General features: G+C 42.7%; 1 protein-coding gene across 2 annotated transcripts; it reads right to left on the bottom strand.

Moving 5' to 3' along the window:
* Positions 1-1,466: 1,466 nt before the first annotated feature.
* LOC110492535 (deoxynucleoside triphosphate triphosphohydrolase SAMHD1) lies at positions 1,467-27,522 on the bottom strand. Of its 2 annotated transcripts, none has more exons than XM_021566938.2 (16): positions 27,115-27,522; positions 26,714-26,780; positions 26,444-26,516; positions 23,693-23,853; positions 16,502-16,617; positions 16,359-16,429; positions 16,084-16,239; positions 14,975-15,075; positions 9,077-9,185; positions 8,706-8,797; positions 8,411-8,526; positions 7,847-7,986; positions 7,632-7,721; positions 6,849-6,953; positions 6,616-6,753; positions 1,467-3,339 (listed from the first exon to the last, which is right to left on the bottom strand). In XM_021566938.2, the coding sequence occupies exons 1-16, from the start codon at positions 27,293-27,295 to the stop codon at positions 3,187-3,189; spliced, it is 1,869 nt and encodes a 622-aa protein (XP_021422613.2). In that variant the 5' UTR covers positions 27,296-27,522; the 3' UTR covers positions 1,467-3,186. The 2 variants fall into 2 exon arrangements, with proteins under 2 accessions (XP_021422613.2, XP_021422612.2); XM_021566937.2 differs by having other exon boundaries at positions 7,632-7,727; positions 27,115-27,497.
* Between the last annotated feature and the right edge of the window lie 127 nt (positions 27,523-27,649).

Raw genomic sequence — 27,649 nt, forward strand, 5'->3', positions numbered from 1 at the left:
CCAGTCAGATCCTCCACAGTCCCTCATTAACGTCCTGGCAGGGGGTGGGGGCATCAAAGTAGCAGGATCCCTGCAGACTCCCTGAGCAATCCTACCATGGGGGTCTGGAGCCTCAACGTCTCACCCCCCAATGAGAGGCCATGACACACACACACACAGTAGCTATGGCCCCATAGGACCAGCTGGGAACCAGTCATGTGCAGGAATACATACCCACCCCATTCCTTCCAGAGTGTCGTGGGCTAGCGTTTTGCCACCATTTGTGTCAGGGCTTGAGGAGATCAGCTCCCCCATACCTTCCAGAGTGTCGTGGGCTAGCGTTTTGCCACCATTTGTGTCAGGGCTTGAGGAGATCAGCTCCCCCATACCTTCACCCCCAGTGTGTTTGTGAGTGTAAATCAGTAATGTCTAATATTGGTTTATGTGAGTTTCAGAATGTACAGGGGATCAATGACAAACACAAGGAAAGCAGCCTCTCACACAAGTATGCAGGTAATACAATCACATTTTTAAATCAATCATCACAATTGATGGGTATTGACAAGCACAGTTAGAGGCCTATGGAATGGGAGGATTGTGTTTGTGTGTGTGTTGGAAAAGCAAGAAGGGGTCTACAAATACCAATCCAATCTGCCAGAGAGGCAAGTGCAGCAGGAGGGTAACGGAGGGGTGGAGGGGGTGGAGGGAAGGCACCTTGCAACAGCTGGTCTCAATTATCCATGGAGGGGCTGGGTGGTGTGTGAGACAGGGGGATGGTGGGGGGGGCTGAGTCTGTGTGTGAGACAGGGGGATATGGGGGGGGGGGGGTCTGAGACCACTGGCGCCAGGAGGGGAGCAACAGGTCAGGGAGGATGAAGATTATAAAAATACTATAGCAGGCAGTTGGCCTTGTGGTGGTGTGAGGGAGGGGTGGATATTCCTCGGCTGGCTCTGAGAATCAGTGCCACAGGATGTGTAATGGAAGAGTATGTGCGTGTAGCAGGGTAGCGTTTTACCTCCACTTCCTGTAATATAACTTTCCTGTCCAAACAACAGAAGTTCATTCCTCTGTGACTACAACTAGAAATAGAATATTGTAATTTCCACAGCAGTCACGGGCCAGGACAGTCAGCCAATCCTTTCCTGCAAAATCCTTACTCAGACTGACTGGTATTACAGTCTAAGTGTGTCTGTGTTTCGGTGTGTGTATCCCTTTGTCAGTGAGCCATGTATTGTATACATACTTAGATATGTGATTGTTGCCAGAGCCGTTTCTGCTTTGCAGAAAATCCCCTCTATGGAAAGGGGATGTCTTACCGCCCTCTAGTGGAGAAAGATGTGAAACACTGGATGACGTTCAGACACAGAACTCATCACGTCAGCTTTGAGTTCACCCCTCGAATGGGAGGATTTAGTGAGGGAATGCTAATCTCAGACCTATGCCAAAAGACATCTACACAGAGCTCTAAGAAAACATCACTCAGATAGCCAGGCAGAGAAAATAGTTGTATTTCACAGCTTTTGACAGTTGTACTCTGTATCATAAAATCCCTCAAACGTTGACTGTCTCGACGATTTGTCTTTCATTATATATTTTTTAAAACGAAGCACATAATTAAATCAACAAACATCCCATCAATGAGCAACAGCTGTGGACTCATCTTGATGCAGACTGTATGGTAAACATTGTGTTTATATTGTTTAAATGAAGAGAACAGCCAGACTCACAAAGGTAACATGGATGAAGACACAATGTGATACCGCAGCACTTAGAGAAACACCACACTAATCAGAAACAGTCCAAATCAAAACCAAAAAAGTTTCAGGTCTGAATCACACACTGCATGCATTGTGTATGCATAACTGACTACACTACCCACACTGCACTGCACACTGTGACCCATCTCTGTCAGTTCAAGTGGCCACTTTTAGGAAAATAATCAAATATACACTAGACAGATCTCTGATCTTTATGTGCTTTAGTCAACCCCTACCTCACCAAACATACTGTATGTATGTCAACGACCAGGCTAGCTATGGTGGGTGCCTATATATAAACTAAAACCTTGTAGAAACCATGCTTATAAGAAAGACAATGCCCTGAAAGACAAACAATGGTGATACAATACCATGAAACAATTAAATACTCAGCTACAATGTAAAACAAGCATGATTGTCCCACAAGGGTTTGAGAACAACTTTCATCAGGTTGTATAAATATGTAACAGTTGCTGCTAGGCTATCTGAAAGATGCCTGTATGATCATGGCACATCAAGATGCATATTCAGAGAAAAGTCAGGAATCTGAAAGTCAGGAAGTATTTTCACACTCACACAATGCAATACCAATGACATCGATAATTAAATAAGGCAAAATAACCACACTTAACCTATAACATATGCTTAAAATAAAACAAGATAAAAAGCGAATAAAATAAAGACTATATGATATAATCCCTAACAGAACGGAGCGTGAACAGAACCCTGAGCCAAAGGTCTTCTTCTGGACGTTGCTCCTAGACACTGATCTCCAACTCCCTAATATTCTCTGGTTCATATAGAGTCAATGAACTAAGCAGACCAGACCCAGCTGCTATCCCATTGATGTCCACCCAAAAACTATACTTTGGTATTTGTTTCATTAGACCATTGTTGATATACTCCCAAAATGTTTTGCAAGTCAGCAATCAAGTTCTCAAGATATACTGCATAACTTTCAAAATACAGCCAGTATGATGCTGCATTTTGTATCATACGATGCAAAATAAATCATACAGCTGTATTTCTGTATTTCGAAAGTTAGATATCTTTAACTTGATTGGAGAAATGCAAAACAATTGGTGCCGTATCAACAATGGACTAATGACAAATATGAAAATAGCATTTTGGGTGGAGTTTTCCTTTAAGACGAGAACAATGACAATTGTCTTTCAACGGTAAATGGCCTGAGCAAGACATAATTTATCCACCATCGTTGGTCCCCAACCCCTAGTCCTAGGGAGCACCAGGGTATGCAACGGTTTGTTCCAACCCAGCATCAACACGACTGATTCAGCTACTCAATGAATCATTATAACCTAGACTAGCTGAATCAGGTGTGTTAGTGCTGGGTTGGAACAAAACCTTGCATACCCTGTAGCTCTCCAGAACCAGGATTGGTGACAACTGCCATAAGAAGTAAACAGACAGATCCTCTTTCTCATCCTCCTAAAAGAGTCTGGCTTTTGCCTTCTGTTGTCCAATGTTGACTGCAGCCCTGCTTCTTCCTCCCTGGCTATCCAATTCATCATCGTTCTCATCATCATTGTGGGCCCAGTTTCGCTTCAGAGGGGTGAGCTCCGGTGCAATCGAATCTCCGTCCTAAACAAACGCGAACACAAACAGAAAGCAAGTTACAGACTCCTCTTTAAAGCTCAGTTGTCCTGAGTCTTCACAACACTGCCAGGACCTAGGATCAAGGGAGACACTCAAGTTTTTTAATACTAGATCTCTTGACACATTGATGAAAATAGTCATGGCCTCTAAACCTTCAAGCTGCATATTGGACCCTATTCCAACTAAACCACTGAAAGAGCTGCTTCCTGTGCTTGGCCCTCATATGTTGAACATAATAAACGGCTCTCTATCCACCAGATGTGTACCAAACTCACTAAAAGTGGCAGTAATAAAGCCTCTCTTGAAAAAGCCAAACCTTGACCAGGAAAATATAAAAAACTATCAGCCTATATCAAATCTCCAATTCCTCTCAATTAATAAAAAAAAAGCTGTTGCGCAGCAACTCACTGCCTTCCTGAACACTAACAACGTATTCGAAACGCTTCAGTCTGGTTTTACACCCCATCATAGCACTGACTGCACTCGAAGGTCGTAAATGACCTTTTAATGGCGTCAGACCGAGGCTCTGCATCTGTCCTCGTGCTCCTAGACCTTAGTGCTGCTTTTGATACCATCGATCACCACATTCTTTTGGAGAGATTGGAAACCCAAATTGGTCTACACGGACAAGTTCGGGCCAGGTTTAGATCTTATCAGTCGGAAAGATATCAGTTTGTCGTCAGACAAATCAGCTGTAAGTTTCGGTGTCCTCAAGGTTCCATTTCAGTGATGTCATTCGGAAACAATATTAACTTTCACTGCTATGCGGACGATACACAGCTGTACATTTTCAATAAAACATGGAGAAGCCCCAAAATGTCCCTCCATGGAAGCCTAGTTTTCAGACAAAGGAAGTTTAACTTAATTTTTTACTTTTAAATTAGGACAAAAAAAAGAGATGCTATTTCTAGGTCCCAAGAAACAAAGATATCTTCTGTTGGATCTGACAATGCATCTTAATGGTTGTACAGTCGTCTCAAATAAAACTGAAGGACCTTGGTGTTACTCTGGACCCTGATCTCTCTTTTCACGAACATATCAAGACTGTTTCAAGGACAGCTTTTTTCCAGCTAAGTAACATTGCAAAAATCTGAAACTTAATCCAAATGAATGACAAATGAATCCATGCTTTTGTCACTTATAGATTAGACTACTGCAATGCTCTACTCTCCGGCTAAAGCACTAAATAAACTTCAGTTAGTGCTAAACACAGCTGCTAGAATCTTGACGAGAACCAGAAAATTTGATCACATTACTCCAATGCTAGCCTCTCTACACTAGCTTCCTGTGAAGGCTAGGGATGATTTCAAGGTTTTACTGCTAACCTACAAAGCATTACATGGGCTTGCTCCTACTCATCTTTCCGATTTGGTCCTGCCATACATAACTACATGTATGCTACGGTCACAAGACACAGGCCTCCTAATTGTCCCTAGAATTTCTAAGCAAACAGCTGGAGGCAGGGCTTTCTGCTGTAGAGCTCCATTTTTATGGAATGGTCTGCTTATCCATGTGAGAAACGTAGACTCAGTCTTGACCTTTAAGTCTTTATCGAAGACTTATCTCTTCAGTAAGTCCTATGATTGAGTGTAGTCTGGCCCAGGAGTGTGAAGGTGAATGGAAAGGCTCTGGAGCAACAAACCGCCCTTGCAGTTTCTGCCTGGCCGGTTCCCCTCTCTCTGCCTCTAACCCTATTACGGGGGCTGAGTCACTGGCTTACTGGTACTCTTCCGTGCCGTCCCAAGGAGGGGTGTGTCACTCGAGTGGGTTGGTCTCTAACGTGATCTTCCTGTCCGGTGTGGCTCCCCCCTCGGGTTCGTGCCGTGGGGGAGATCTTCGTGGACTATACTTGGCCTTGTCTCAGGGTAGTAAGTTGGTGGTTGAAGATATCGCTCTAGTGGTGTGGGGGCTGTGCTTCGGCAAAGTGGGTGGGGTTATATCCTGCCTGGTTGGCCCTGTCCGGGGGTATAGTTGGATGGGGCCACAGGGTCTCCCAACCCCTCCTGTCTTAGCCTCCAGTAATTATGCTGTAATAGTTTGTGTCGGGGGGCTAGGGTCAGTCTGTTATATCTGGAGTATTTCTCCTGTCTTATCCGGTGTCCTGTATGCTCCCTCTAATTCTCGCTGTCTCTTTCCTCGGAGGACCTGAGCCCCAGGACCATGCCTCAGGACTACCTGGCCTGATGACTCCTTGATGTCCGCAGTCCACTTGGTCGTGCTGCTGCTCCAGTTTCAACTGTTCTGCCTGTGGCTAGGGAACCCTGACCTGTTCACCGGACGTGCTACCTTGTCCAGGGACCTGCTGTTTTCGACTCTTTCTCTACCGCACCTGCTGTCTCTAACTCTGAATGATCGGCTATGAAAAGCCAACTGACATTTACTCATGGAGGTGCTGACCTGTTGCACCCTCTACAACCACTGTGATTATTATTATTTGACCCTGCTGGTCATCTATGAACCTGGCATAGCCAGAAGAGTACTGGCCACCCCTAGGAGCCTGGTTCCTCTCTAGGTATCTTTCTAGGTTCCTGCCTTTCTAGGGAGTTGTTCCTAGCCACCGTGCTTCTACATCTGCATTACTTGCTGTTTGGTTTTTTTGGCAGGGTTCTTGTATAATCACTTTGTGACCCAGCTGATGGACTACAAAAAGCATACAAACAACATACAAAAGCATGTTTTTGATTGATTATGTGTGATGCAGGTAAGCTGGTCATAGCTAGCTGGCTTAGCCTTGCACTCGAATGTCATCATCTGTCAACTGTTCTGCCTGCGGCTATGGAACCCTGACCTGTTCACTGGACGTGCTACCTGTCCCAGACCTGCTGTTTTCAACTCTCTAGAGACAGCAGGAGCGGTAGAGATACTCTTAATGATTGGCTATGAAAAGCCACCTGACATTTACTCCTGAGGTGCTGACCTGTTGCACCCTCGTCAACTACTGTGATTATTATTATTTGACCATGCTGGTCATTTATGAACATTTGAACATCTTGGCCATGTTCTGTTATAATCTCCACCCGGCACAGCCAGAAGAGGACTGGCCAGGGTTTTGGCCTTTCTAGGGAGTTTTTCCTAGCCACCGTGCTTCTACACCTGCACTGCTTGCTGTTTGGGGTTTTAGGCTGAGTTTCTGTACAGCACTTTGAGATATCAGCTAATGTAAGAAGGGCTTTATAAATAAATGTGATTTTCCCCACACAACGCTAACAGTTTGAGATAGAGATCCATACAGTAAATGAAAGAGATAAGAGGCCTCCTGACCTGAGGCTTGGAGAAGTTGTTGTCCATGCACCACTTGACATAGTTAATCTTAGCTGCCTCCACGGTCTTCTCATCTCTCTTCTTAAAGTAGACCCTGATCAGCTGCTCAGCAAACTGATCTGGCAGCATCTGAGACACCTACAGGGGAGAACAATCATGTAAAATAATGTTTTCAAGATCCAAAAAGAACAGACTATTTCTAAAAAGATTTGAGAGTGAATTGTAGCATTGACCTGGTTCCTGCTGATCTGGGTGGTTTTGGTTGGGGTATTCTTACAGTAGAAACGCATGTTGTTGATGGGGTTCTTCTCCTTCATACCCCAGTCCATGTTGATGATCTGATGAAGAGAAAGAAAGAGGGACAGAAAGAGAGAGCGACAGATAGATAAAGAGTATTGCTGAGCGATTAGTGCTTTTCTAGGTCGGTTCGGTTATTTAAAAAAGAGTCCCGGTTTTCGCTATCAATCATTTTTGTAAAACAAATGCATTATGAAATAATGACGAAAAATATTTGAGCTTTTTCATTGAGAAGGATTTGATTTCTCTCTAGAGAAACGGCATGTTGGGTTCACAAAAAACATAGAACTAAATAGAAATCAAGTTATTAAACCAACGTTGGTCAATTAGTTGTTAAATAACCCCCCCAAAAAAACTGATGGTGGTTAATCTGGCCTTCATGGCATGTCCTCTTAAATCTCCACCTGGTACAGTCAGAAGAGGACAGAGCCTGGTTCCTCTCTAGGTTTCTTCCTAGGTTCCTTCTTTTCTAGGGAGTTTTTCCTAGCCACCGTGCTTCTACATCAGCATTGCTTGCTCTTTATAGTTTTAGGCTGAATATCTGTAAAACACTTTGTGACAACTGCTGAGGTCAAAAGAGCTTTATAAAAATACATTTTATTGATTGACATATTTCCAATAAAGCCAACGATAATAAAGGGTTATCTATAGACGGGCTTGTTATGTGACCTGTGTCTTCGATCAGTTCCCTGAGTGAGGTGAAAAGACTGGACACTCACATTGACTACAAAGTCCCCTGGCTCTAGAGTGACGCCCTGGAGGTCGCTCTCAGGCCTGCACGTCGCCAATTCACTTGCCCATTTCTGGAGCTGTTCCTGGGCAAGAAAAGAGGAGGATGAGAGGCACATAATATGGATCTTCTAAAAAAGCTCACCTAGAAAGCCATGGGAGGATATTCACCCTCCATCCCCCAGACATGCACACACACACACACCTGTGAGACCTCCACACGTTTCTTGGCTTGGGTCTGTCCCATATTCTTGTAGAGGTTTCTGCAGGTGATGTTGTGGAGGATCTTTCTGGCCTCTGCCAGCTCAGAGGATGACGAGTACAGGATCTGCTCAAACACATGGTCTACATGGAGAGGGGGGAGAGAGACAGGAGAGAGACCAGGAGAGGAGACGGAGAGACCAGGAGAGGGGACAGGAGAGGGACCAGGAGAGGAGACGGAGAGAGACCAGGAGAGGGGACGGAGAGAGACCAGGAGAGGAGACGGAGAGAGACCAGGAGAGGGGACGGAGAGAGACCAGGAGAGGAGACAGGAGAGGGACAAGGAGCGTGGGAAGAGAAGAGGTTAATCATGCAAACCAAACCCAGGCAGTGATTATGGACATGAACGTGACAGAGAACCAGGTCTGGCAAATCCAGCCTGTTAGGGCAGCCATGACACCTAGAAAATAAAAACCTGACAACCAAAGAGGTTTGAACCATATAATGAGAGTGAGTAGACAAGACCAGAGCCACTCTACATATTATATTTCTATGAGGTTGAACTGACCAGTGAGTTTAGTGTAGGCCTCCATGTCATTTATTGCTGTGGAGATGGTGAACATTTTTCCCTCTGAACCTTGAATCTGGATGTGGGGTTCTGCCTTGATGAAGGCCTCTGTGATCCTGAATCAATACAGACAGGCACACACGCACTTAAATCAAACATGTCATTTTTAATCCATAACATACAGCAGAAAAGCACCTGAATGTCTGAGAACCTGTATGTATGACTATATAAGAGATCGTAAGTCAGCTAGATATTTAACAGTAGAATGAATAGCTGTTCATGTGAGAGCACTTACATTGTCTCTATTATGTGTCCCACTTTGTGCTGGTAGGCTTTTCTGTGGAGGTAGTTGCGTGTGTGGAACATGTCGTACAGATTACCCACTTCCTGTATGTGGACAACACACATGGATATCACTGGTAACGGAAGTGACCTTGTCCGAGCGGCCCATAGGGCAGGAGCCCATCTCCTGATTCTGTAGTGTGAGGCAGCTTGATGTACATGTACACCCCCAAGACAGGACGCTAGTCGATAGCTGGGCCTAGTCTACATCACCACCAAACTAGGCTAATACCTCATTACTTCACCAAGTTCAATGAAAAGGTAAATGAAAACATAACAATGAAGGGAATGAATGAGATGTGAAATCTAGGGCCAAGCCTTCACCTTTTCTCTGGTGCAGATCTGCTTCTTCCCATCTACCTCACACACACGAGCAAACTTGAGGAAGCGATGGTAGTCAAAGTTATTCGGGATGCCCAGGTGGTAGCAGTCCCTATGGGGAGGGAAAGAGAGTGTTGGTTTGGTCTTCAGTTTATTAATACTGCTTAAGTACCCATTTTGTTTAAATGTGTTTAAACTGCTGTCCTGCCGTTATACTCCTGATGTAATGTATGTTCCTGTTGTCATTTAAGTAAAACATGTTATTTATTTTTTTTAAAGAGCTCACTAAACAAAATGTACATTTGTATTAATTTCCTCTGCACTACAATAAAACATATTTGAGAAAGAAAGAGAGGGAGAGAGATTATAGATGGAAAGTTGCCCAAAGTGCACTTTTTTCCCTATTATAAATTGGGTGGTTGGAGCCCTGAATGCGGGCAATCTGGACCCTCTCTTTCTGCCAAAATTATCCACTGAAATTGTTGCAACCCCATTACTAGCCTGTTCAACCTCTCATATCGTCTGAGATTCCCAAAGATTGGAAAGCTGCCGCGGTCATCCCCCTCTTCAAAAGGGGGGCACTCTGTTATAGACCCAAAAGGTTATAGACCTATATATCCATCCTGCCCTGACTTATTTCTAAGATCTACATATACAAGAAAAAAGTATTTGATCCACTGCTGATTTTCTACGTTTGCACACTGACAAAGAAATGATCAGTCTATAATTTTAATGGTAGTTTTATTTGAACAGTGAGACACAAAATCCAGAAAAACACATGTCAAAAATGTTATAAATTTGCATTTTAAATTAGGGAAATAAGTATTTGACCCCCTCTGAATCAGAAAGATTTCTGGCTCCCAGGTGTCTTCTATACAGGTAACGAGCTGAGATTAGGCGCACATGTAAAAAAAACATTTTGTTGGTGGATCAGCTAAATATTGCAGAAAGAATATTGGTTCCATCAATGTAATTGGGGGATATATGTTTTTGGTAAATAAATAAATAAATAAATAAATAAATAAATAAATAAATATCCATACACACATGCATACATATACATACACATACCTATATAGACATACCTACATACACATACCTATATAGACATACCTACATACACATACCTATATAGACATACCTACATACACATACCTATATAGACATACATACTTTTGTAAAGAATATACCTTTATTATTATTCCCCGCAAACCTTCAAACGACTTGAACCTTCCTATTCTCATAGCTTCTACAGATTGTAAATTAAAAATATTTGTTTCTGCTAAAATAATTATTATATTATTGATTATGGCTTTTCAAATCACCCAGTATTGCTATCTGCAGCATTAGTTCAAGGCAAATGTTGCAATTCTTCAGCCATTCCTGGACCTGTGACCAAAAACGAGCCTCATATGGACAATACCAAAATAAATGATCTAATATGACTGCCTCACAGCAGAATCTGCAGAGCTGGGATCAATCGAAAGTGGGCCGGTGTAATATGAATAAAGAGAAAAAGGCCCTTCTTGAACATTGTAGCAAAAGCCAAAAAAGATCAGACCCTCCCTCAGTGGCCGGTCCAGATCCAGAGCCACATTCATGGGCTCTAAGACCAACTATTGACTGAGGAATGAAAGAAACTGCCACAACAGCAAGTGACCAGCAGAGGGAGCCAAATGCACAGGAACTACAAGTACTGGGCATTAAACAAGAACCAACCTACAGGAAGACTGAGGAGGAGTGGTATGAACAGACCTACCAAACCAATGCCCCAACGGAAGAATACTTAGTTCCTTCAGCACTGATGCCCAACATTGGACTAAGTGCTACTTAATCTTGAGCAAAAAGTGGCAAGGACATAATGTCCCGAGCTGGCAAGTCTGTCGTTCTGAACAGGCAGTTAGCCCACTGTTCCTAGGCCGTCATTGAAAATAAGAATTTGTTCTTAACTGACTTGCCTAGTTAAATAAAGGTAAAATAAAATAAATAAAAAATCTTGGCACACTGTGTTAAGATAGCTTGCACTCCCAAACATCTTCCCCCAAACTGAGTGTCTAAAAGAGGTATACAAGGAGGAGAGATCAGTGCCTAGGCATGATCCTCAACCCATATGATTTGGACATCATAGAGAATCATCAGACAAGGTAAATTACTGTTTGTATTGACTACTTTGACATCAAGGCACGAACAAACTATTGACTGGTATATCTAAAGAATTGTGTTGTACACTGGAAGCTCACACCACATAAAAAGAATAAGAGAACAAGGTTGCAAAAGAGAGAACTATACCCCTCAACAGCGTGAGGGAGCAACAAGTTCCATCTTTGGTGTGTCAATGACAATTGCAGTTTGGCAAGATGGAAAAAGCCCAGAAATATGTAAGCCTCGTAGTAGCCGAGGGTCGATACAAAAGAATCAATATCTAAACAGTAGGCAGTAAAAAGTGTAACCATAGGAAATTCGGACTAAATAAGAAAATTATAGTATTATAAAACAGCAGGGGCTGCAAAAATATTAGTACTCTTATAAAGAGCAGTTTGGGGAAGGACCAAGGGAATAGAGCTTTAAATATATGGGTGTTTGCTTTGTTTAAGAGTTAGAAGTAGTGTGTTAAGCCATTTACATTTGCAATATTATTTGGCATAGTATAGCGCATTAAGGATTGATTGAGCATTATTGATGTATTGGGACTGTAGAACCATTGAATTGTAATAATGTGTATAAGACAAAAAACAGTGACTTAATAAAAGCTTGAAACTTTGACAACTAGGCCAGATTAACGATCTGGAGAGCAAACGCCTTTGACACTGAACAGAAAGTGACCCTGGTTATAGGTTAACGTGATTGCACTAAAGAATATATCATTGTGTGGACAATAATATATCTTTGGCAAAGTCAAATACATATAGCAATACTAGTTTCCAAGTGACTACTAGCTGACGAGCATAATAACTAACAGAAGATTAGTTATTAGGTATTGATATATAAAAGAGGAAGACACAAGGGAGTATAGGAAGAATCTATAAACATAAAGAAATAAAGTACTCATCTATCCAAGGCCCCACACTAGACCGGGAAATAAGGGAGTGACAACGTGAAAGAAGGAACAAACCCAACTCACACGAAGGGCCATTACAAATACATAGAAGAGTTGGTAGGAGCGCACGGCAAGGCCCTTGTTACACCGGACTAAAATCCTACAGTACTCTGCCCAGCCAGAGGCCCTTGTTGCACCGAAGTGACTAAAATCCTACAGTACTCTGCCTAGCCAGAGGCCCTTGTTGCACCGAAGTTACTAAAATCCTACAGTACTCTGCCTAGCCAGAGGCCCTTGTTGCACCGAAGTGACTAAAATCCTACAGTACTCTGCCTAGCCAGAGGCCCTTGTTGCACCGAAGTGACTAAAATCCTACAGTACTCTGCCTAGCCAGAGGCCCTTGTTGCACCGAAGTGACTAAAATCCTACAGTACTCTGCCTAGCCAGAGGCCCTTGTTGCACCGAAGTGACTAAAATCCTACAGTACTCTGCCTAGCCAGAGGCCCTTGTTGCACCGAAGTGACTAAAATCCTACAGTACTCTGCCTAGCCAGAGGCCCTTGTTGCACCGAAGTGACTAAAATCCTACAGTACTCTGCCTAGCCAGAGGCCCTTGTTGCACCGAAGTGACTAAAATCCTACAGTACTCTGCCTAGCCAGAGGCCCTTGTTACACCGAAGTGACTAAAATCCTACAGTACTCTGCCTAGCCAGAGCCCTTGTTACACCGAAGTGACTAAAATCCTAAAGTACTCTGCCTAGCCAGAGGCCCTTGTTACACCGAAGTGACTAAAATCCTACAGTACTCTGCCTAGCCAGAGGCCCTTGTTACACCGGACTAAAATCCTACAGTACTCTGCCTAGCCAGAGGCCCTTATTACACCGAAGTGACTAAAATCCTACAGTACTCTGCCTAGCCAGAGGCCCTTGTTGCACCGAAGTGACTAAAATCCTACAGTACTCTGCCTAGCCAGAGGCCCTTGTTACACCGAAGTGACTAAAATCCTAAAGTACTCTGCCTAGCCAGAGGCCCTTGTTGCACCGAAGTGACTAAAATCCTACAGTACTCTGCCTAGCCAGAGGCACTTGTTGCACCGAAGTGACTAAAATCCTACAGTACTCTGCCTAGCCAGAGGCCCTTGTTACACCGAAGTGACTAAAATCCTACAGTACTCTGCCTAGCCAGAGGCCCTTGTTGCACCGAAGTGACTAAAATCCTACAGTACTCTGCCTAGCCAGAGGCCCTTGTTGCACCGAAGTGACTAAAATCCTACAGTACTCTGCCTAGCCAGAGGCCCTTGTTGCACCGAAGTGACTAAAATCCTACAGTACTCTGCCTAGCCAGAGGCCCTTGTTGCACCGAAGTGACTAAAATCCTACAGTACTCTGCCTAGCCAGAGGCCCTTGTTGCACCGAAGTGACTAAAATCCTACAGTACTCTGCCTAGCTAGAGGACGGGATTAGAGGCTTTTGCTGCAGGCGACGGGAAACAGTCAGCACTGTGACAACATAGGATGAGACAATTTACTAGAGAACCAGTTTGGATTGAAGTATAACTTTTGTATGACTGATGCCTTTAGTGAGAGGTCTAATGCTTTAATATTTAATAATTTCTGCCCTCCGAAATTCATATATATATTTAATTTTCTGGCTTGCCGTTCCAAATAAAATGTAATATTTTATGTTCATATAATTTAAAAAGCAGGTGTAGGTAAAACCATAAGCAAATAGGTAAACTGATATGACTAAAGAGTTAATCAGGGTGATATTTCCACAAATAGACAGGTATTTTCCTTTCCATGGCAGCAAATGTATTGGAGTGAGATCATTTTTCTTTTGGGATTTGTATACCGAGTATGTCCACATCTCCGTCAGACCATTTAATTGGTCAACTACATGGTAATGTCCAATTTGCATTTGTTAGTGATCCAATACGTAATATAGTACATTTATCATCATTTGGTTTTAATCCAGAGAGAATAGCAAAAGTATCTAGATCCTCTATGAGGCCGTGGAGAGACTAATTGTGGTTTTAAAAGAAAACATGAATCATCAGCGTCCAATGACACCTTAGTTTTTAAGCCACGGATTTCTAATCCCTTAATATTATTGTTTGATCTAATCTTAACAGCTAACATTTCAATGGCAATAATAAATAGATATGCCGATAGTGGACAACCTTGTTTTACTCCTCTAGAGAGTTTAACATTTTCTGAGATGTAGCCATTATTTACTATTTTACACCTAGGTTTACTATACATAACTTTAACTCATTTTATAAGAGATTGAAAATTGAAATAATTTTATTTTAATGGACATTTCTTTTTGCTTTTCTTAAAAAAAAAGAGATTTCTAAGTGACCCCAAACTTTTGAACGGTAGTGTACACCAGTGGTCCTATGTATTGTTAGATCTCTAATAGAGCCCCACAGTGGAGGGGTCATATTACCCATGAAACCTAATGGTCAAACAAGGAAATGGTTCCAATCATTTTTCCCAATAGGGGATTTTAGAAACACTTAAAATAAGGGCTGTGTTTCCTGTAGGCTTACCCTGGTGTGGTGTTTTGATAACCATGTAAAGCTCTTGGACAAGGTGACTTTTATCAACAGTCGGCTCTAAATACAGGCAAATATATTGATAAAAGTCACCCTGTCCTCGAGAGATTTACACAGTTATCAGAACGAAACACAGCGCTTACTTTAGGTGTTTATAAAATCCCTTACGGGAAAAAGGATTAGAACCATTTCCCTGTTTGACCGCTAGGTTTTATGGGTATTATGACACATACTGTGGTACTCTATATAGCTTACTCCAGTAACTGATGATGGTTTCTAAGAGAGATCAACTCCAACTGGGGGACTCACCTGGCGAAGTAGTCCCACTTGTCCACATCGATGCCGCTCATTTTGTTGGCCACAATCTCATAGAGGAAAGACTTATCCTCTGGACGGCCCTTATAAGGCCACTGTGGAAAGACAACAGACTCAGAATTAGACTAATCCTTTGAAATCCGAGCATGTACAGTAACTCTAAATTATTAGTTCAAGGGATACTTAACCGGAGTGTTTATTTGATTTATTTCACCTTTATTTAACAACCACGACCTGGCTAATATAAAGCAGTGCGGCAAAAACAACAGAGTTACAAATGGGATAAACAAACATACAGTCAATAACACAAAATAAAAAATATATATACAGTGTGTGCAAATGTAGTAAGATTAGGGAGGTAAGGAAAAAAAAATAGGCCATAGTGGCGAAATAATTACAATTTAGAATTAACACTGGAGTGATAGATGTGCAGATGAGGTGCAAGTAGAGATACTGGGGTGCAAAAATATATAACAATATGGGGACGAGGTAGTTGGTTGGGCTATTTACAGATGGTCTGTGTACAGGTGCAATGATCGGTTGGTCAATGATCAGCTGCTCTGACAGCTGATGCTTAAAGTTAGAGCGGAAGATATGTCTCTTTTTGCAATTCGTTCCAGTCATTGGCAGCAGAGAACTGGAAGGAAAGGCTTTTGGGGACCAGTGAAATATACCTGCGGGAGCGCATGCTGGGTGTTGCTACGGTGACCAGTGAGCTGAGATAAGGCGGGGCTTTACCTAGCAAAGACTTATAGATGACCTGGAGCCACTGGTAGGTTAGCAGTAGTTTCACAAGCTAATGCTAATTAGCATATCCAGAAGTTCAAGAGTTTGAATTCAACCTGTAGTCAATACACTGCTAGTAACCATCAGTAAATCATATTCATAAAGTACTTCACAAAATGTTGATTGATGCTTAAATTCTTAATTGATTGAGGCTGATTGACTAGCTAGCTAGCTGACTCACCCCCTGTCTGAGAGGAACAGTGTTCCTGACTCACCCCCTGTCTGAGAGGGACAGTGTTCCTGACTCACCCCCTGTCTGAGAGGGACAGTGTTCCTGACTCACCCCCTGTCTGAGAGGGACAGTGTTCCTGACTCACCCCCTGTCTGAGAGGGACAGTGTTCTGTGGTCCAGCAATCTGTTCCTTGATGAAGACCAGGTCATCAGGTAGGACCAGGCCATGATCCTTCATCACTGGCTCCAAGGCATTCACAGACACCAGATGGTCAAACATCGCAAGTGACGCATTCTCATGCTGTAACACACACACATACATACATATACATGTGACATGGACATTCTCGCGCCCACACAGGAAGATGAGGAGAGAAGGCTATGACAAGAAAGAGGAGGTTATTCAGACTGTAGTCTTACCTTCCACTTGGACTTTGGATGCATTTTGGGGATGAACATGCTATCAAACATATGGGAGAAAGGACCATGACCTGGAAAGAGATCACATTCAACAGAATAAGATTGGAAAAGAGGGAGGGAAGGAGGGAGAGAGTGAGACTCACCCAGGTCGTGACAGAGCCCAGCAATCTGGACACACAGGATGTCTCTACTGGAGATGAGGAGCTCCGGTTGTCTCTCATTCAACTCCTGGACCAGCCGACCTGCTAGGTAGCCCACCCTGAAAACACATAACCACAACACAACCAATTAATAACCATTGTACAACCGATTAAACCTGCCAGGCAACCAGGTCTGAAAAGCAACTAGGCCAGTTTCTGTTGTGCCTTTTAAATGCAGGATAGGGCCTCAAAACCACATAGGCTGAATCCCAATTCTCCACGCTTTTCCAGAAGTGTGCACTTGCACACTTCCCATTATGGATTTAAAAGCATATGATTGGTGTAAGCATAGGCTATACACTTTGGGAGAAGGGTGGAACCTAAGCTTCCCTCAAAGAAAATGGACTAGATAAGTACTCCAGTGGCGGTTGGTGCCGTTTAAGATGAGGGAGGACACCGTTTTTTTAATGAGCATTACCTTATTTCTATTACAGCATATTGGATGACTATCATTCATATTTCATTCATTCAGGTCAATGTCACATCGATAAGTTTAGGCTACTACATGATACTCAAATTTTCCCTATACTGTTAGGGATTTCTGCCCTGTTCATACAAGCGACCACAGGAAACTTATTTGATCAGAGGTTAGTTTGTTTAATAAGGATTGTAACCCAGAGCATACATACACTCAGTTCAAAAGATGGTGTTTTCCCTTTTTATCCCTTACTGAGGTTCACCCCGCCCAGGGTGATGTCCCTTAACTTTATTCCCTTATAAGCTCATAATTAAGAGTTGCTAACACAAAGATGTTTCTGCTAGGCGGAGCTCCTTTTATGGCCTATGAATGAAAGTTTATTGTAGATGCACAGGTCAAGAAAAACATCTGTCTGTCGCTCAAACATTTGAGTGACAGACAGCGGCACAATCAATACCGCCTTGCACACTCTTGCCTCCATCAGTGTGTTAAATCAGAGGGCCTGTTGTCTGGACCTCTGGCAGTCTATGGGGGTACCACAGGGTTCAATTCTCAGGCAGACTCTTTTGTCTGTGTATATATATATATAAAAATCAATGATGTCGCTCTTGCTGCTGGCAATTCCCTGATCCACCTCTATGCAGACGACACCATTCAGTATACTTCTGGCCCTTCTTTGGACACTGTGTTAACTAACCTCCAAACGAGCTTCAATGCCATACAACTCTCCTTCCATGGCCTCTAACTGCTCTTAAACGCCAGTAAAACTAAATGCATGCTTTTCAACCGTTCGCTGCCCGCACCCGCCCGACAAGCATCACTACCCTGGACAGTTCTGACCTAGAATATGTGGTCAACTACAAATACCTAGGTGTCTGGCTAGACTGTAAACTCTCCTTCCAGACTCATATTAAACATCTCCAATCCAAAATCAAATCTAGAATTGGCTTTCTATTTTCGCAACAAAGCCTCCTTCACTCACGCCTCCAAACTTACCCTAGTAAAACTGACTATCCTACAGATCCACGACTTCGGCGATGTCATCTACAAAATAGCTTCCAATACTCTACTCAGCAAACTGGATGCAGTCGATGCACCGGAGGTTCATTTCGAGTCTCATAGCAAAGGATCTGAATACAAACGTAAATAAGGTATTTCTGTTTTGTTATTAAAAAAACAAATTGCACAAATGTCCAGAACCTGTTTTTGCTTTGTCATTATAGGGCATTGTGTGTAGATTGATGAGGGCTAAAAAAAACGATTTCATCAATTTTAGTACAAGGCTGTAACGTAACAAAAGGAGTCTGAATACTTTCAGAATGTAGTCGCCTTCAAGAAGAGGTCGTTTTTAATGGTCTGTTTGTCAGTGTCAGCAGAGTAGGCTACTAATTTGTCATATGAAAAAATATGTTGCCTGCGTCTCCAGTCAGTAGAATTGCATGAAATGTGTTAATAAAAAGACCACATTTTTTCCATGCTAAGAAAGGAGAAGAAACGTCTCTGATTACCGCCCCAACAGTTCATGCAATCTCTATTGCACTCCACACTGCCCTTTCCCACCTGGACAAAAGGAACACCTGTGAGAATGTTATTCATTGACTCCAGCTCAGTGTTCAACACCATGGTGGCCACAAAGCTCATCACTAAGCTAAGGACCCTGGGACTAAACACCTCCCTCTGGATCCTGGACTTCCTGGCGGGTCGCCCCAGGTGATAAGGGTAGGTAACAACACATCTGACAAGCTGATCCTCAACACAGGGGCCCCCTCAGGGGTGCGTGCTCAGTCCCCTCCTGTACTCCCTGTTCACTCATGACTGCATGGCCAGGCACGACACAAACACCATCATTAAGTTTGCCGATGACACAACAGTGATAGGCCTGATCACCAAAAACAACGAGAAAGCCTATAGGGAGGAGGTCAGAGACCTGGCCGTATGGTGGCAGGACAACAACAGCTCCCTCAATGTGATCAAGACAAAGGAGATGATTGTGGACTACAGGAAAAAGAGGCTCGAGCACACCCCCATTCTCATAGACGGGGCTGCAGTGGAGCAGGTTGAAAGCATCAAGTTCCTTGGTGTCCACATCACCAACATGATCCAAACACACTAAGACAGTTGTGAAGAGGGCACGACAAAATCTTTTCCCCCTCAAGAGACTAAAAAGATTTGGCATGGGTCCTCAGATCCTCAAAAGGTTCTACAGCTGCACCATCAAGAGCATCACTGCAAGGCACTACAGAGGGTAGTGCGAACAGCCCAGTACATCACCGGGGCCAAGCTTCCTGCCATCCAGGACCTCTATACCAGGCGGTGTCAGAGGAAGGCCGTAAACATTTTCAAAGACTCCACTCCAGCCACCCTGGTCATAGACTGTTCTCTCTGCTACCGCACGGCAAGCGGTACCGAGTCAAGTCTAGGTCCAAGACGCTTCTAAACAGCTTCTACCCCCAAACCATAAGACTACTGAACATCTAATCAAATGGCTACCCAGACTATTTGCATTGCCCCCTCTCCACACCACTTCTACTCTGTTGTTATCATCTATGCAGTCACTTTAATAACTAACCCTATATGTTCATATTACCTCAACTAACCGGTACCCCACTGTATATAGTCTCGCTATGATTATTTTACTGCTGCTCTTTAATTACCTGTTACTTTTATTTCTTATCAGTATTTTTTTTAACTGCATTGTTGGTTAGGGGCTCGTAAGTAAACATTTCACTGTAAGGTCTACACCCGTTGTATTCGGCGCATGTGACCAATAAAATTCTATTTGATTTGCACTACATGCTCATGCAAGCATTGTTCAGAACTGTCCGTTTTGCTAATAGCGATTGAGTTACATTATTAGCCTAACTTATGACTAAAATCTACTCAACACATTAGGAATAGAAGACTGTTTTACATTAGTCTGATAGATGCATGCATGCAATCGTTCACTATTAGAAAAAAAATGGCTTCCTCAAACTCACATTCCGCCTATGCATACACTCATACTCTACGGCAGGGTTTTCAAACTTATTGTGATAACAAATTTATCAAGGGCCCCCTCATAATCAGAACACAAAATTGATGGGCTACCCCGGCAAACGCTGGGCCAAGTGTGTGCCGCCCTATGGGACTCCAAATCATGGCCGGATGTGATGCAGCCTGGATTCAAACCAGGTACTGCAGTGACGTCTCCTGCACTGAGATGCAGTGTCGTAGACCACCATGCCACTGGGTAGCCATTCAAGGAGTACTACTATAACTTCTGCAGTTTACGCTACATTTCTGCAAAACTATACATTTTGTCATGGGGCAGAGAGAAAACGTTGCAGTTTTAAAGATAAAATTACAGTGCATTTATGTACATAAATGGGGGGAATACAATAAGGATTTAGTTGATAAGTATTGTGGATACCAATATCCCTGATGTTTCCCAGGGTTAATAAGAACATACATTGTAGATTAATAATATTACACGGATGTATTGGCCAAAATGTGTTTCATCTGTTGTTAGTAATATTGCTTTTTTATTTTTTATAAAAAATAGTGTGCCTTCAGAAAGTATTCACACCCCTTGACTTTTACAATTTTTTTGTGTCACAGACTATTTACAAAGTAGATTCATTTTGATCTCCCCCTCTCACTGGCCTACACACAATACCCCATATCATCAAAGTGGAATCATGTTTTTCAATTTTTACAAATTCATTAAAAATGAAAAGCTGAAATGTATTGAGTCAATAAGTATTCCAACCACTTTGGTATGGCAAGCCTAAATAAGTTCAGGAGTAAAAACGTGCTTAACAAATCACATAATAAGTTGCATGGACTCCGTGTGCAGTAATAGTGTTCAACATGATTTTTGAATGACTAGCTCATCTCTGTACCCCACACATACAATTATCTAGTGCATTTGGAAAATATGCCAGTGTCTTTTACCACATTTTATGGCGTTACAGCTTTATTCTAAAATGGATTAAAACGCCCCCCCCATTCACTAATCTACACACAATACTTCATAATGACAAAGCAAACACAGGTTTAGAAATGTTCGCTATTTTTATTTATAAATACACCTTAATTATCACATTGACGAATATTCAGACCCTTTACTCAGTACTTAGTTGAAGCCCTGACGGCAGCGATTACAGCCTTGGGAATGACGCTACAAGCTTAGCACACCTGTATTTGGAGAGTTTCTTCCATTCTTCCCTGCAGATCCTCTCCAGCTCTGTCAGTTTGGAGGAGAAGGGTTGCAGCACAGCTATTTTCAGGTCTCTCCAGAGATGTTGGATTGAGTTCAAGTCCAGGCTCTGGCTGGACCACTCATGGACATTCAGAGACTCGTCCCGAAGCCAATCCTGCATTGTCTTGGCTGTGTGCGTCGGGTCGTTGTCCTGTTGGAAGGTGAACTTTCACCCCAATCTGAGGTCCTGAGTGCTCTGGAGGAGGTTTTCATCAAGGATCTCTCTGTACTTTGCTCTGCTCATCTTTCCCTCGATCGGGACTAGTCTCCCAGTCGCTGCTTCTGAAAAATATCCCCACAGCATGATGCTGCCACCACCATGCTTCACTGTAGGGATGGTGCCAGGTTTTCCCCAGATGTGAAGCTTGGCATTTCAGGCCAAATTGTTCAATATTGGTTTCATCAGACCAGAGAATCTTGTTTCTCATTATCTGAGAGTCCTTTAGTTGCCGTTTTGGCAAACTCCATGCAGGCTGTCATGTGCCTTTTACTGACGAGTGGCTGGCGTGTGGCCACTCTAGCATTAAGACCTGATTGGTGGAATGCTGCAGAGATGGTTGTCCTTCTGGAAGGTTCTCCCATCTCCACAGAGGAACTCCAGAGCTCTGAAAGAGTGACCACCGGGTTCTTGGTCACTTCCCTGACCAACGCCCTTCTCCCCCGATTGCTCAGTTTTGCCAGCTCTAGGAAGAGTATTTGTGGTTCCAAACAGCTTCAATTTAAAAAAAAAAATGGAGACCACCATGTTCTTGGGGACCTTCAATGCTGTAGACATGTTTTGGTACCCTTCCCCAGATCTGTGTTGACACAGTCCTGTCTCGGAGCTCTACGGACAATTCCTTCGACCTCATGGCTTGGTTTGTTAGACCTTATATAGACAGATATCTGCCTATCCAAACATGTCCAATCAATTGAATTTACCACAGGTGGACTCCAATCAAGTTGCAGAAACATCTCAAGGATGATCAATGGAAACAGGATGCACCCAAGCTCACTTTCTAGTCTCATAGCAAAGGGTCTGAATCCTTAAGTAAATAAGGCGTGTTTAAGAAATTTGCTAAATATTCTAAAAACCTGTTTTCGCTTCGTCATTATGGGGTTTGGTGTGTAGACTGAAAAACTATCCATTTTAGAATTAGGCTGTAATGTAACAAAATGAGGAATAAGTCAAGGGGTCTGAATACTTTCTGAACACATGTATAAAGGTCCCTCAGTCGAGCAGTGTATTTCAAAACATATTAAACCAAAGACCAGGAAGATTTTCCAATGCCTCGCCAAGGGCACCTACTTGTAGATGAGTAAAACAGTCACTACACACAATCACTACAAAGACACAGGCGTCCTTCCTAACTCAGTTGCCGGCGAGGAAGGAAAGCACTAAGGGAATTCACCATGAGGTCAATGGTGACTAACAGTTAGAGTTTAACGGCCGTGATAGGAGAAAACGGAGGATGGATCAACAACATTGTATTTACTCCACAATACTAACTGAATTGATGGAGTCAAAAGAAGGAAGCCTGAATAAAAATATTACAAAGCATCCTGCTTGCAGTAAGGCACTAAAATAAAACAGCCAAAAATGTGGCAAAGAAATGTACCCTATGCCCTGAACACAAACCATTATGTTTGGGGCAAATCCAACAGTACAACTCTTAATATTTTCAAGCATGGTGGTGGCTGCATCATGTTATGGGTATTTTTTCATTGCAAGGACTAATGATAAAAATACACTGAATATAGCTAAGCACAAGCAAAATTCTAGAGGAAAACCTGGTTCAGTCTGCTTTCTACAGACACAAATTCACCTTTCAGCAGGACAATAACCTAAAACACAAGGCCATATATACCGTACACTGGAGTTTTTTTTTACCAAGACAACATTGAATGTCCCTGAGCGGTCTAGTTACAGTTCTGACTTTAAAAAATACATTTAAAAAATATTTTTTTTTTATTTATTTTTTTTTAAATCAGCATGAAATTCTAATAGCAAGACTTGAAAATGGCTGTCTAACAATGATTAACAACCAACTTGACAGAGCCCGAAGAATTAAAAATAAACCACCAACATGCTTCATTGACAAAAAATTACAATTAATCAATTTTAACCCCACTTTGTAAACAACAAAATGTGGAAAAAGTGAAGGGGTGTGAATACTTTCTGAAGGCACTGTATATTCAGAAATCTAACCCTACCCTATGGCAGGGGTGGGCAACATACAGCCCGCGGACCGGATCACATTCAATCCTGCCCAGGGGAGGTTTGAGATAAAAATGTGTTTTATTTTTGCTTAAGGGGGGGTTATTAATTTGGGGTAAAACATTTATTTATTTTTTTTACCCAGGCCACTCTTGAACATCTAAAAATCTGTGCGGCCCTCAATACGAAATTATTACCCAACCCTGCCCTATGGAGTACTCAAGCACACACACACACACACTTGTACCCTATGGAGTGCTCAAGCACCCACAATCATACCCTATGGAGTGTTCGAAGCGGTTGTGGGAGGCCCCAGGGAAGACGAAATATGCTCCTCCCAGCTGCTTGATGTGGCGGAGCCTCTGGAACTGAGGGGTGTCCATGATACGGACCAGCAGAGGATGCATCTCTACATGGCCATGGATGGGGTCATTAAACACCTACAGGAGACAATAATACACGTTATTGCTGATACTCTTACGGACTCTACTAATAGTCTTCCTCTTTCTCTCTCGGGAATAGATGGCGGTACATATTGTCATGACTGTCTTGATCAGGTCAGGTTACAGGAGACCACAACCGTACAGATTATCTCTCAACCACAGAGGGAGCTGTGGGTCTGAAGACATGGGGGGGGTTTACGGCCCCACGCCCCTTGTAAATCTCAGGCCACAGACAAATTCCTTTGTCCTGTCACTATGGAGAACCAGCCTCAGAACATTAAAAACATGAAATAAAGGGAACAGACTCCTAGGCCAAAAGGGACACTGACACCGGGAGGACGAGCAGGGAGGTGTGCAGGAGAAGTGCATCCTTGAACAGCTGAAGGCCTACGCAGAGAATCGCCAGAGATCATTCCCACGTAATTACATCATTATATTCTGACCCATAAGAGCGGCAGTTTGAGGCAAGGTTAGGGTCAGAATAGCATAGCTGACAAATTCACCCAAATGTATATTTCTCGTGTACTCCTTTTTCTCTTTTGAAACTCCCATTGTGGGTAACGCGCCATAGTGTGTTGGCCCATTATACTAAGTTCTAATCAATAGCCTATAATGTGTTTTGTCTATGTGTATCTTTTATCATCCTTTTAGCTTTTTAGTAAATAAATATTAAATTAAGATTGGTGTGGTACGATTTCATTGGTGAGACCCGGGTCCGTGCAGATGCAAGGGCTATACGACGTTCAGATTATGAGACTGATAGAGGAAACTGGTTAAAGCGGCTGTTGTAAAATCAATATTCTTTGAGTTAATTTGGGAAATAGAAACTCAATAAAAACTAGTTTTCCCATGGTGCCCCAGTTAATTAGTTAACAGGGTAATGAGTTAATCATTGGTTAACAGGTTAATGAGTTAATAATTGGTTAACAGGTTAATGAGTTAATAATTGGTTAACAGGTTAATGAGTTAATAATTGCTTGATTCAGTTAATCACGTAATTAAAAACGTGTAATCATTCGATGAGCAACAGTCATCACATTAACCAATACAACGTCACGACAATATCTTGAAAGCCTGACAATACAGGAAATGCTGATGTCTTATATAAGGGCAGCAGTAACCTAGCGGTTAGAGCATTGGGCCAGTAACAAAAAGGTTGCTGGATCAAATCCCTGAGCTGACAAGACAAAAATCTGTCGTTCTGCCCTTGAACAAGGCAGTTAACCCACTGTTCCTAGGCAGTCATTGAAAATAAGAATGTGTTCTTAACTTCTTTGGGGTAGGGGGCAGTATTGGGTAGCTTGGATGAAAAACGTGCCCAAATTAAGCTGCCTGCTACTCAGCCGTAAAAGCTAGAATATGTATATAATTAGTACATTTGGATAGGAAACACTCTGAAGTTTCTAAAACTGTTTGAATGATGTCTGTGAGTATGACAGAACTCACATGGCAGGCAAAAACCTGAGAAAAAAATCCAACCAGGAAGTGGGATATCTGAGGTTTGTAGTTTTTCAACTCAGCCCCCATTGAAGATACAGTGGGATATTAGTTATGTTTCACTTCAAGGCTTCCACTAGATGTCAACAGTATTTAGAATCTGGTTTGAGGATTCTACTCTAAAGGAGGGGCTCATAAGAGCTCTTTGAGTGAGTGGTCTGGCAGAGTGCCACAGCCTCGGTCTGGCACGCTCACGTGAAAGGTTACGTTCCACTTCATTTGTACAGATAAAGGAATTGTCCGGTTGGAACATTAATGAAGTTTTATGTTAAAAACATCCTAAAGATTGATTCCATACTTAGTTTGGCATGTTTCTACGGGCTGCAACAGAACTTTTGAACTTTTCTTCTGACGTTCGGCGTGACCTAAACACGCTTTGGAATTTGTTTACCAAACGCCAACAAAATAAATATTTGGACATAACTGATGGACATTATCAAACATTTATGGTGGAACTGAGATTCATGGGAGTACATTCTGATGAAGATAATCAAAGAACACACACTTGTTCTAAAATTGTGGGCCTATGAAGAGAACTGTTCGTTCTGTGAACTGTGAATATTTAAAATAAATATATAAGTGGCTGGTTCCACCCCTCCCCGGCAGATCAGTGCATGATGAGCTATGTGTCTCGGGTCATAGCGCACGAACAAGTTATAACGTACTCTCTGTTCAAGCCAGCCTCTGTTCACCTCATATCTCCACACAGCTGTGCCCTTGAAAGATATGAGAAGAACAGGGTGGACTGAGAAACTGTGGTCACTCTCAGAGGGTATTTGTCTTATGCCGTGTGACCAAGTGGAACAGAATCCCAGAAGGTTGGAAACAATAACAGATCGTCGCACCATGTCCTTGACGATATTCCCAGACCAGCTGCAGGAAGAAGAGAGGGGAACCATCCTTTCTTAAGCATAGTATTGTAAGTTCTGAAAATCTCTTGACCAATGTTAAGCATAATTGTTAACTATTAATATTAAACAAAGCAGGTAAATACATAATTTCTCACACATACGTCTCCCTCATTTTGTCTTTCATTCACTCTCTAGCCTTTGAAAAGGATAACAGGGGTTAGTTGTGCCGTCTGTGTTACCTTGGTGGTCACTGCTGCCATCTGCCACAGCTTCCTCAGACTGTGCAGGATCTGCAACCGGGTGCCTAGAGGCCTGAGGAGAAGAGAGAAAGTGTGTGTTCAATTTCATAATCATAAAAGCACCAACACAACCCAAGGCATTGACTGAAAAACATAAAATAAACCCTCTAATAAACCAAGGTTATTAGAGGGTCTGGTGCACATTTGATTGCCATGCCACTGAAGATTTGCATACCACCACCACACCCAACATAATACCACCACACGTACACTATACCCATTTTATCCAGAAGTGTCTCTGTGAGGTATCGTAATCCCACTCCTGTCATCTTTTGCTCTGTGTGGGGGAAGAACAAAAACACAAGTAACAGGTCATATTTCCTCTGTGTCAGTCATTAACGATGTGTAAATATGCACAATGAGAATAAAATGTCACAGGTCAATTGCATGGCATAAAACCAGAACCGTGTGTGCGTAGTTTAAGTGATAAGAATTTGCTAGTCTAGCTAAGGTACTGTAGTTCAACGGACAATGTAGTCCTTCTGGGTGCGCTTGACACCCTCACGGATCACAATGTAGTTTCAACCATTCAAGCCACGTTGGCTTGTTCAATCAAATATGTGTAGTTAGCTAGCGAAGATATGCAAAAACACTGATTGAAAAAAACGAACCTCTGAATGCATCCTCCCATTTCAAGTGACCTTCTTGACGCAGGTATCTACAAACGTCCTCGACACCCCACTGCCCGAAATCCTGCAACGCCGCCTCAGAATCCCGCTTCTCCGGGGGTTTGAACTGATCACTACAACTAGTATTCGGCAAATCTTCTCTGGGACGCTTTCGAACATCCATAATGATCGGTGATTGAACGGTGCCAGTAACACAGTAGAGCCGGTACTGGGGACTTCTTTCCGCGCGAACTATTTTTAAACTATGGTGCGTTCTACTAAATTGTCGACTAAATGGGTTCTCTTTCCGAAACGAGGTACCTTTTTTACTGGGCTGACAGACCAGAAGGAGGGAGGAGCGATCAAAGATCGTATAAAGAGACGAAGATGCAAAGTAATTTGACAGTCCCATGATACTACAGTATGCATGCCATGCGGACATAGAAAACAACATTGTCTTCTTCGCAAATAGCCATTGGAAGCAGAGCTGACTTTGACAAAGTATGTAACATTTACTCTGTGAAATATTAACTGTGTA

The sequence above is a fragment of the Oncorhynchus mykiss genome, chromosome 16 (assembly GCF_013265735.2).
Source record: "Oncorhynchus mykiss isolate Arlee chromosome 16, USDA_OmykA_1.1, whole genome shotgun sequence".
Taxonomy (NCBI): domain Eukaryota; kingdom Metazoa; phylum Chordata; class Actinopteri; order Salmoniformes; family Salmonidae; genus Oncorhynchus; species Oncorhynchus mykiss.

What these genes read in the sequence shown, in the direction of transcription:
- LOC110492535 (XM_021566937.2), bottom strand. Translation starts at nt 27,295, where the DNA reads ATGGATGTTCGAAAGCGTCCCAGAGAAGATTTGCCGAATACTAGTTGT. An exon ending in CTGTCCCTCTCAGACAGGGG is followed by an intron (nt 15,076 to 16,083) that starts GTGAGTCAGGAA and finishes GTCTTTCCACAG; the next exon opens with TGGCCTTATAAGGGCCGTCC. An exon ending in AGATCTGCACCAGAGAAAAG is followed by an intron (nt 8,798 to 9,076) that starts GTGAAGGCTTGG and finishes GTCCACATACAG; the next exon opens with GAAGTGGGTAATCTGTACGA.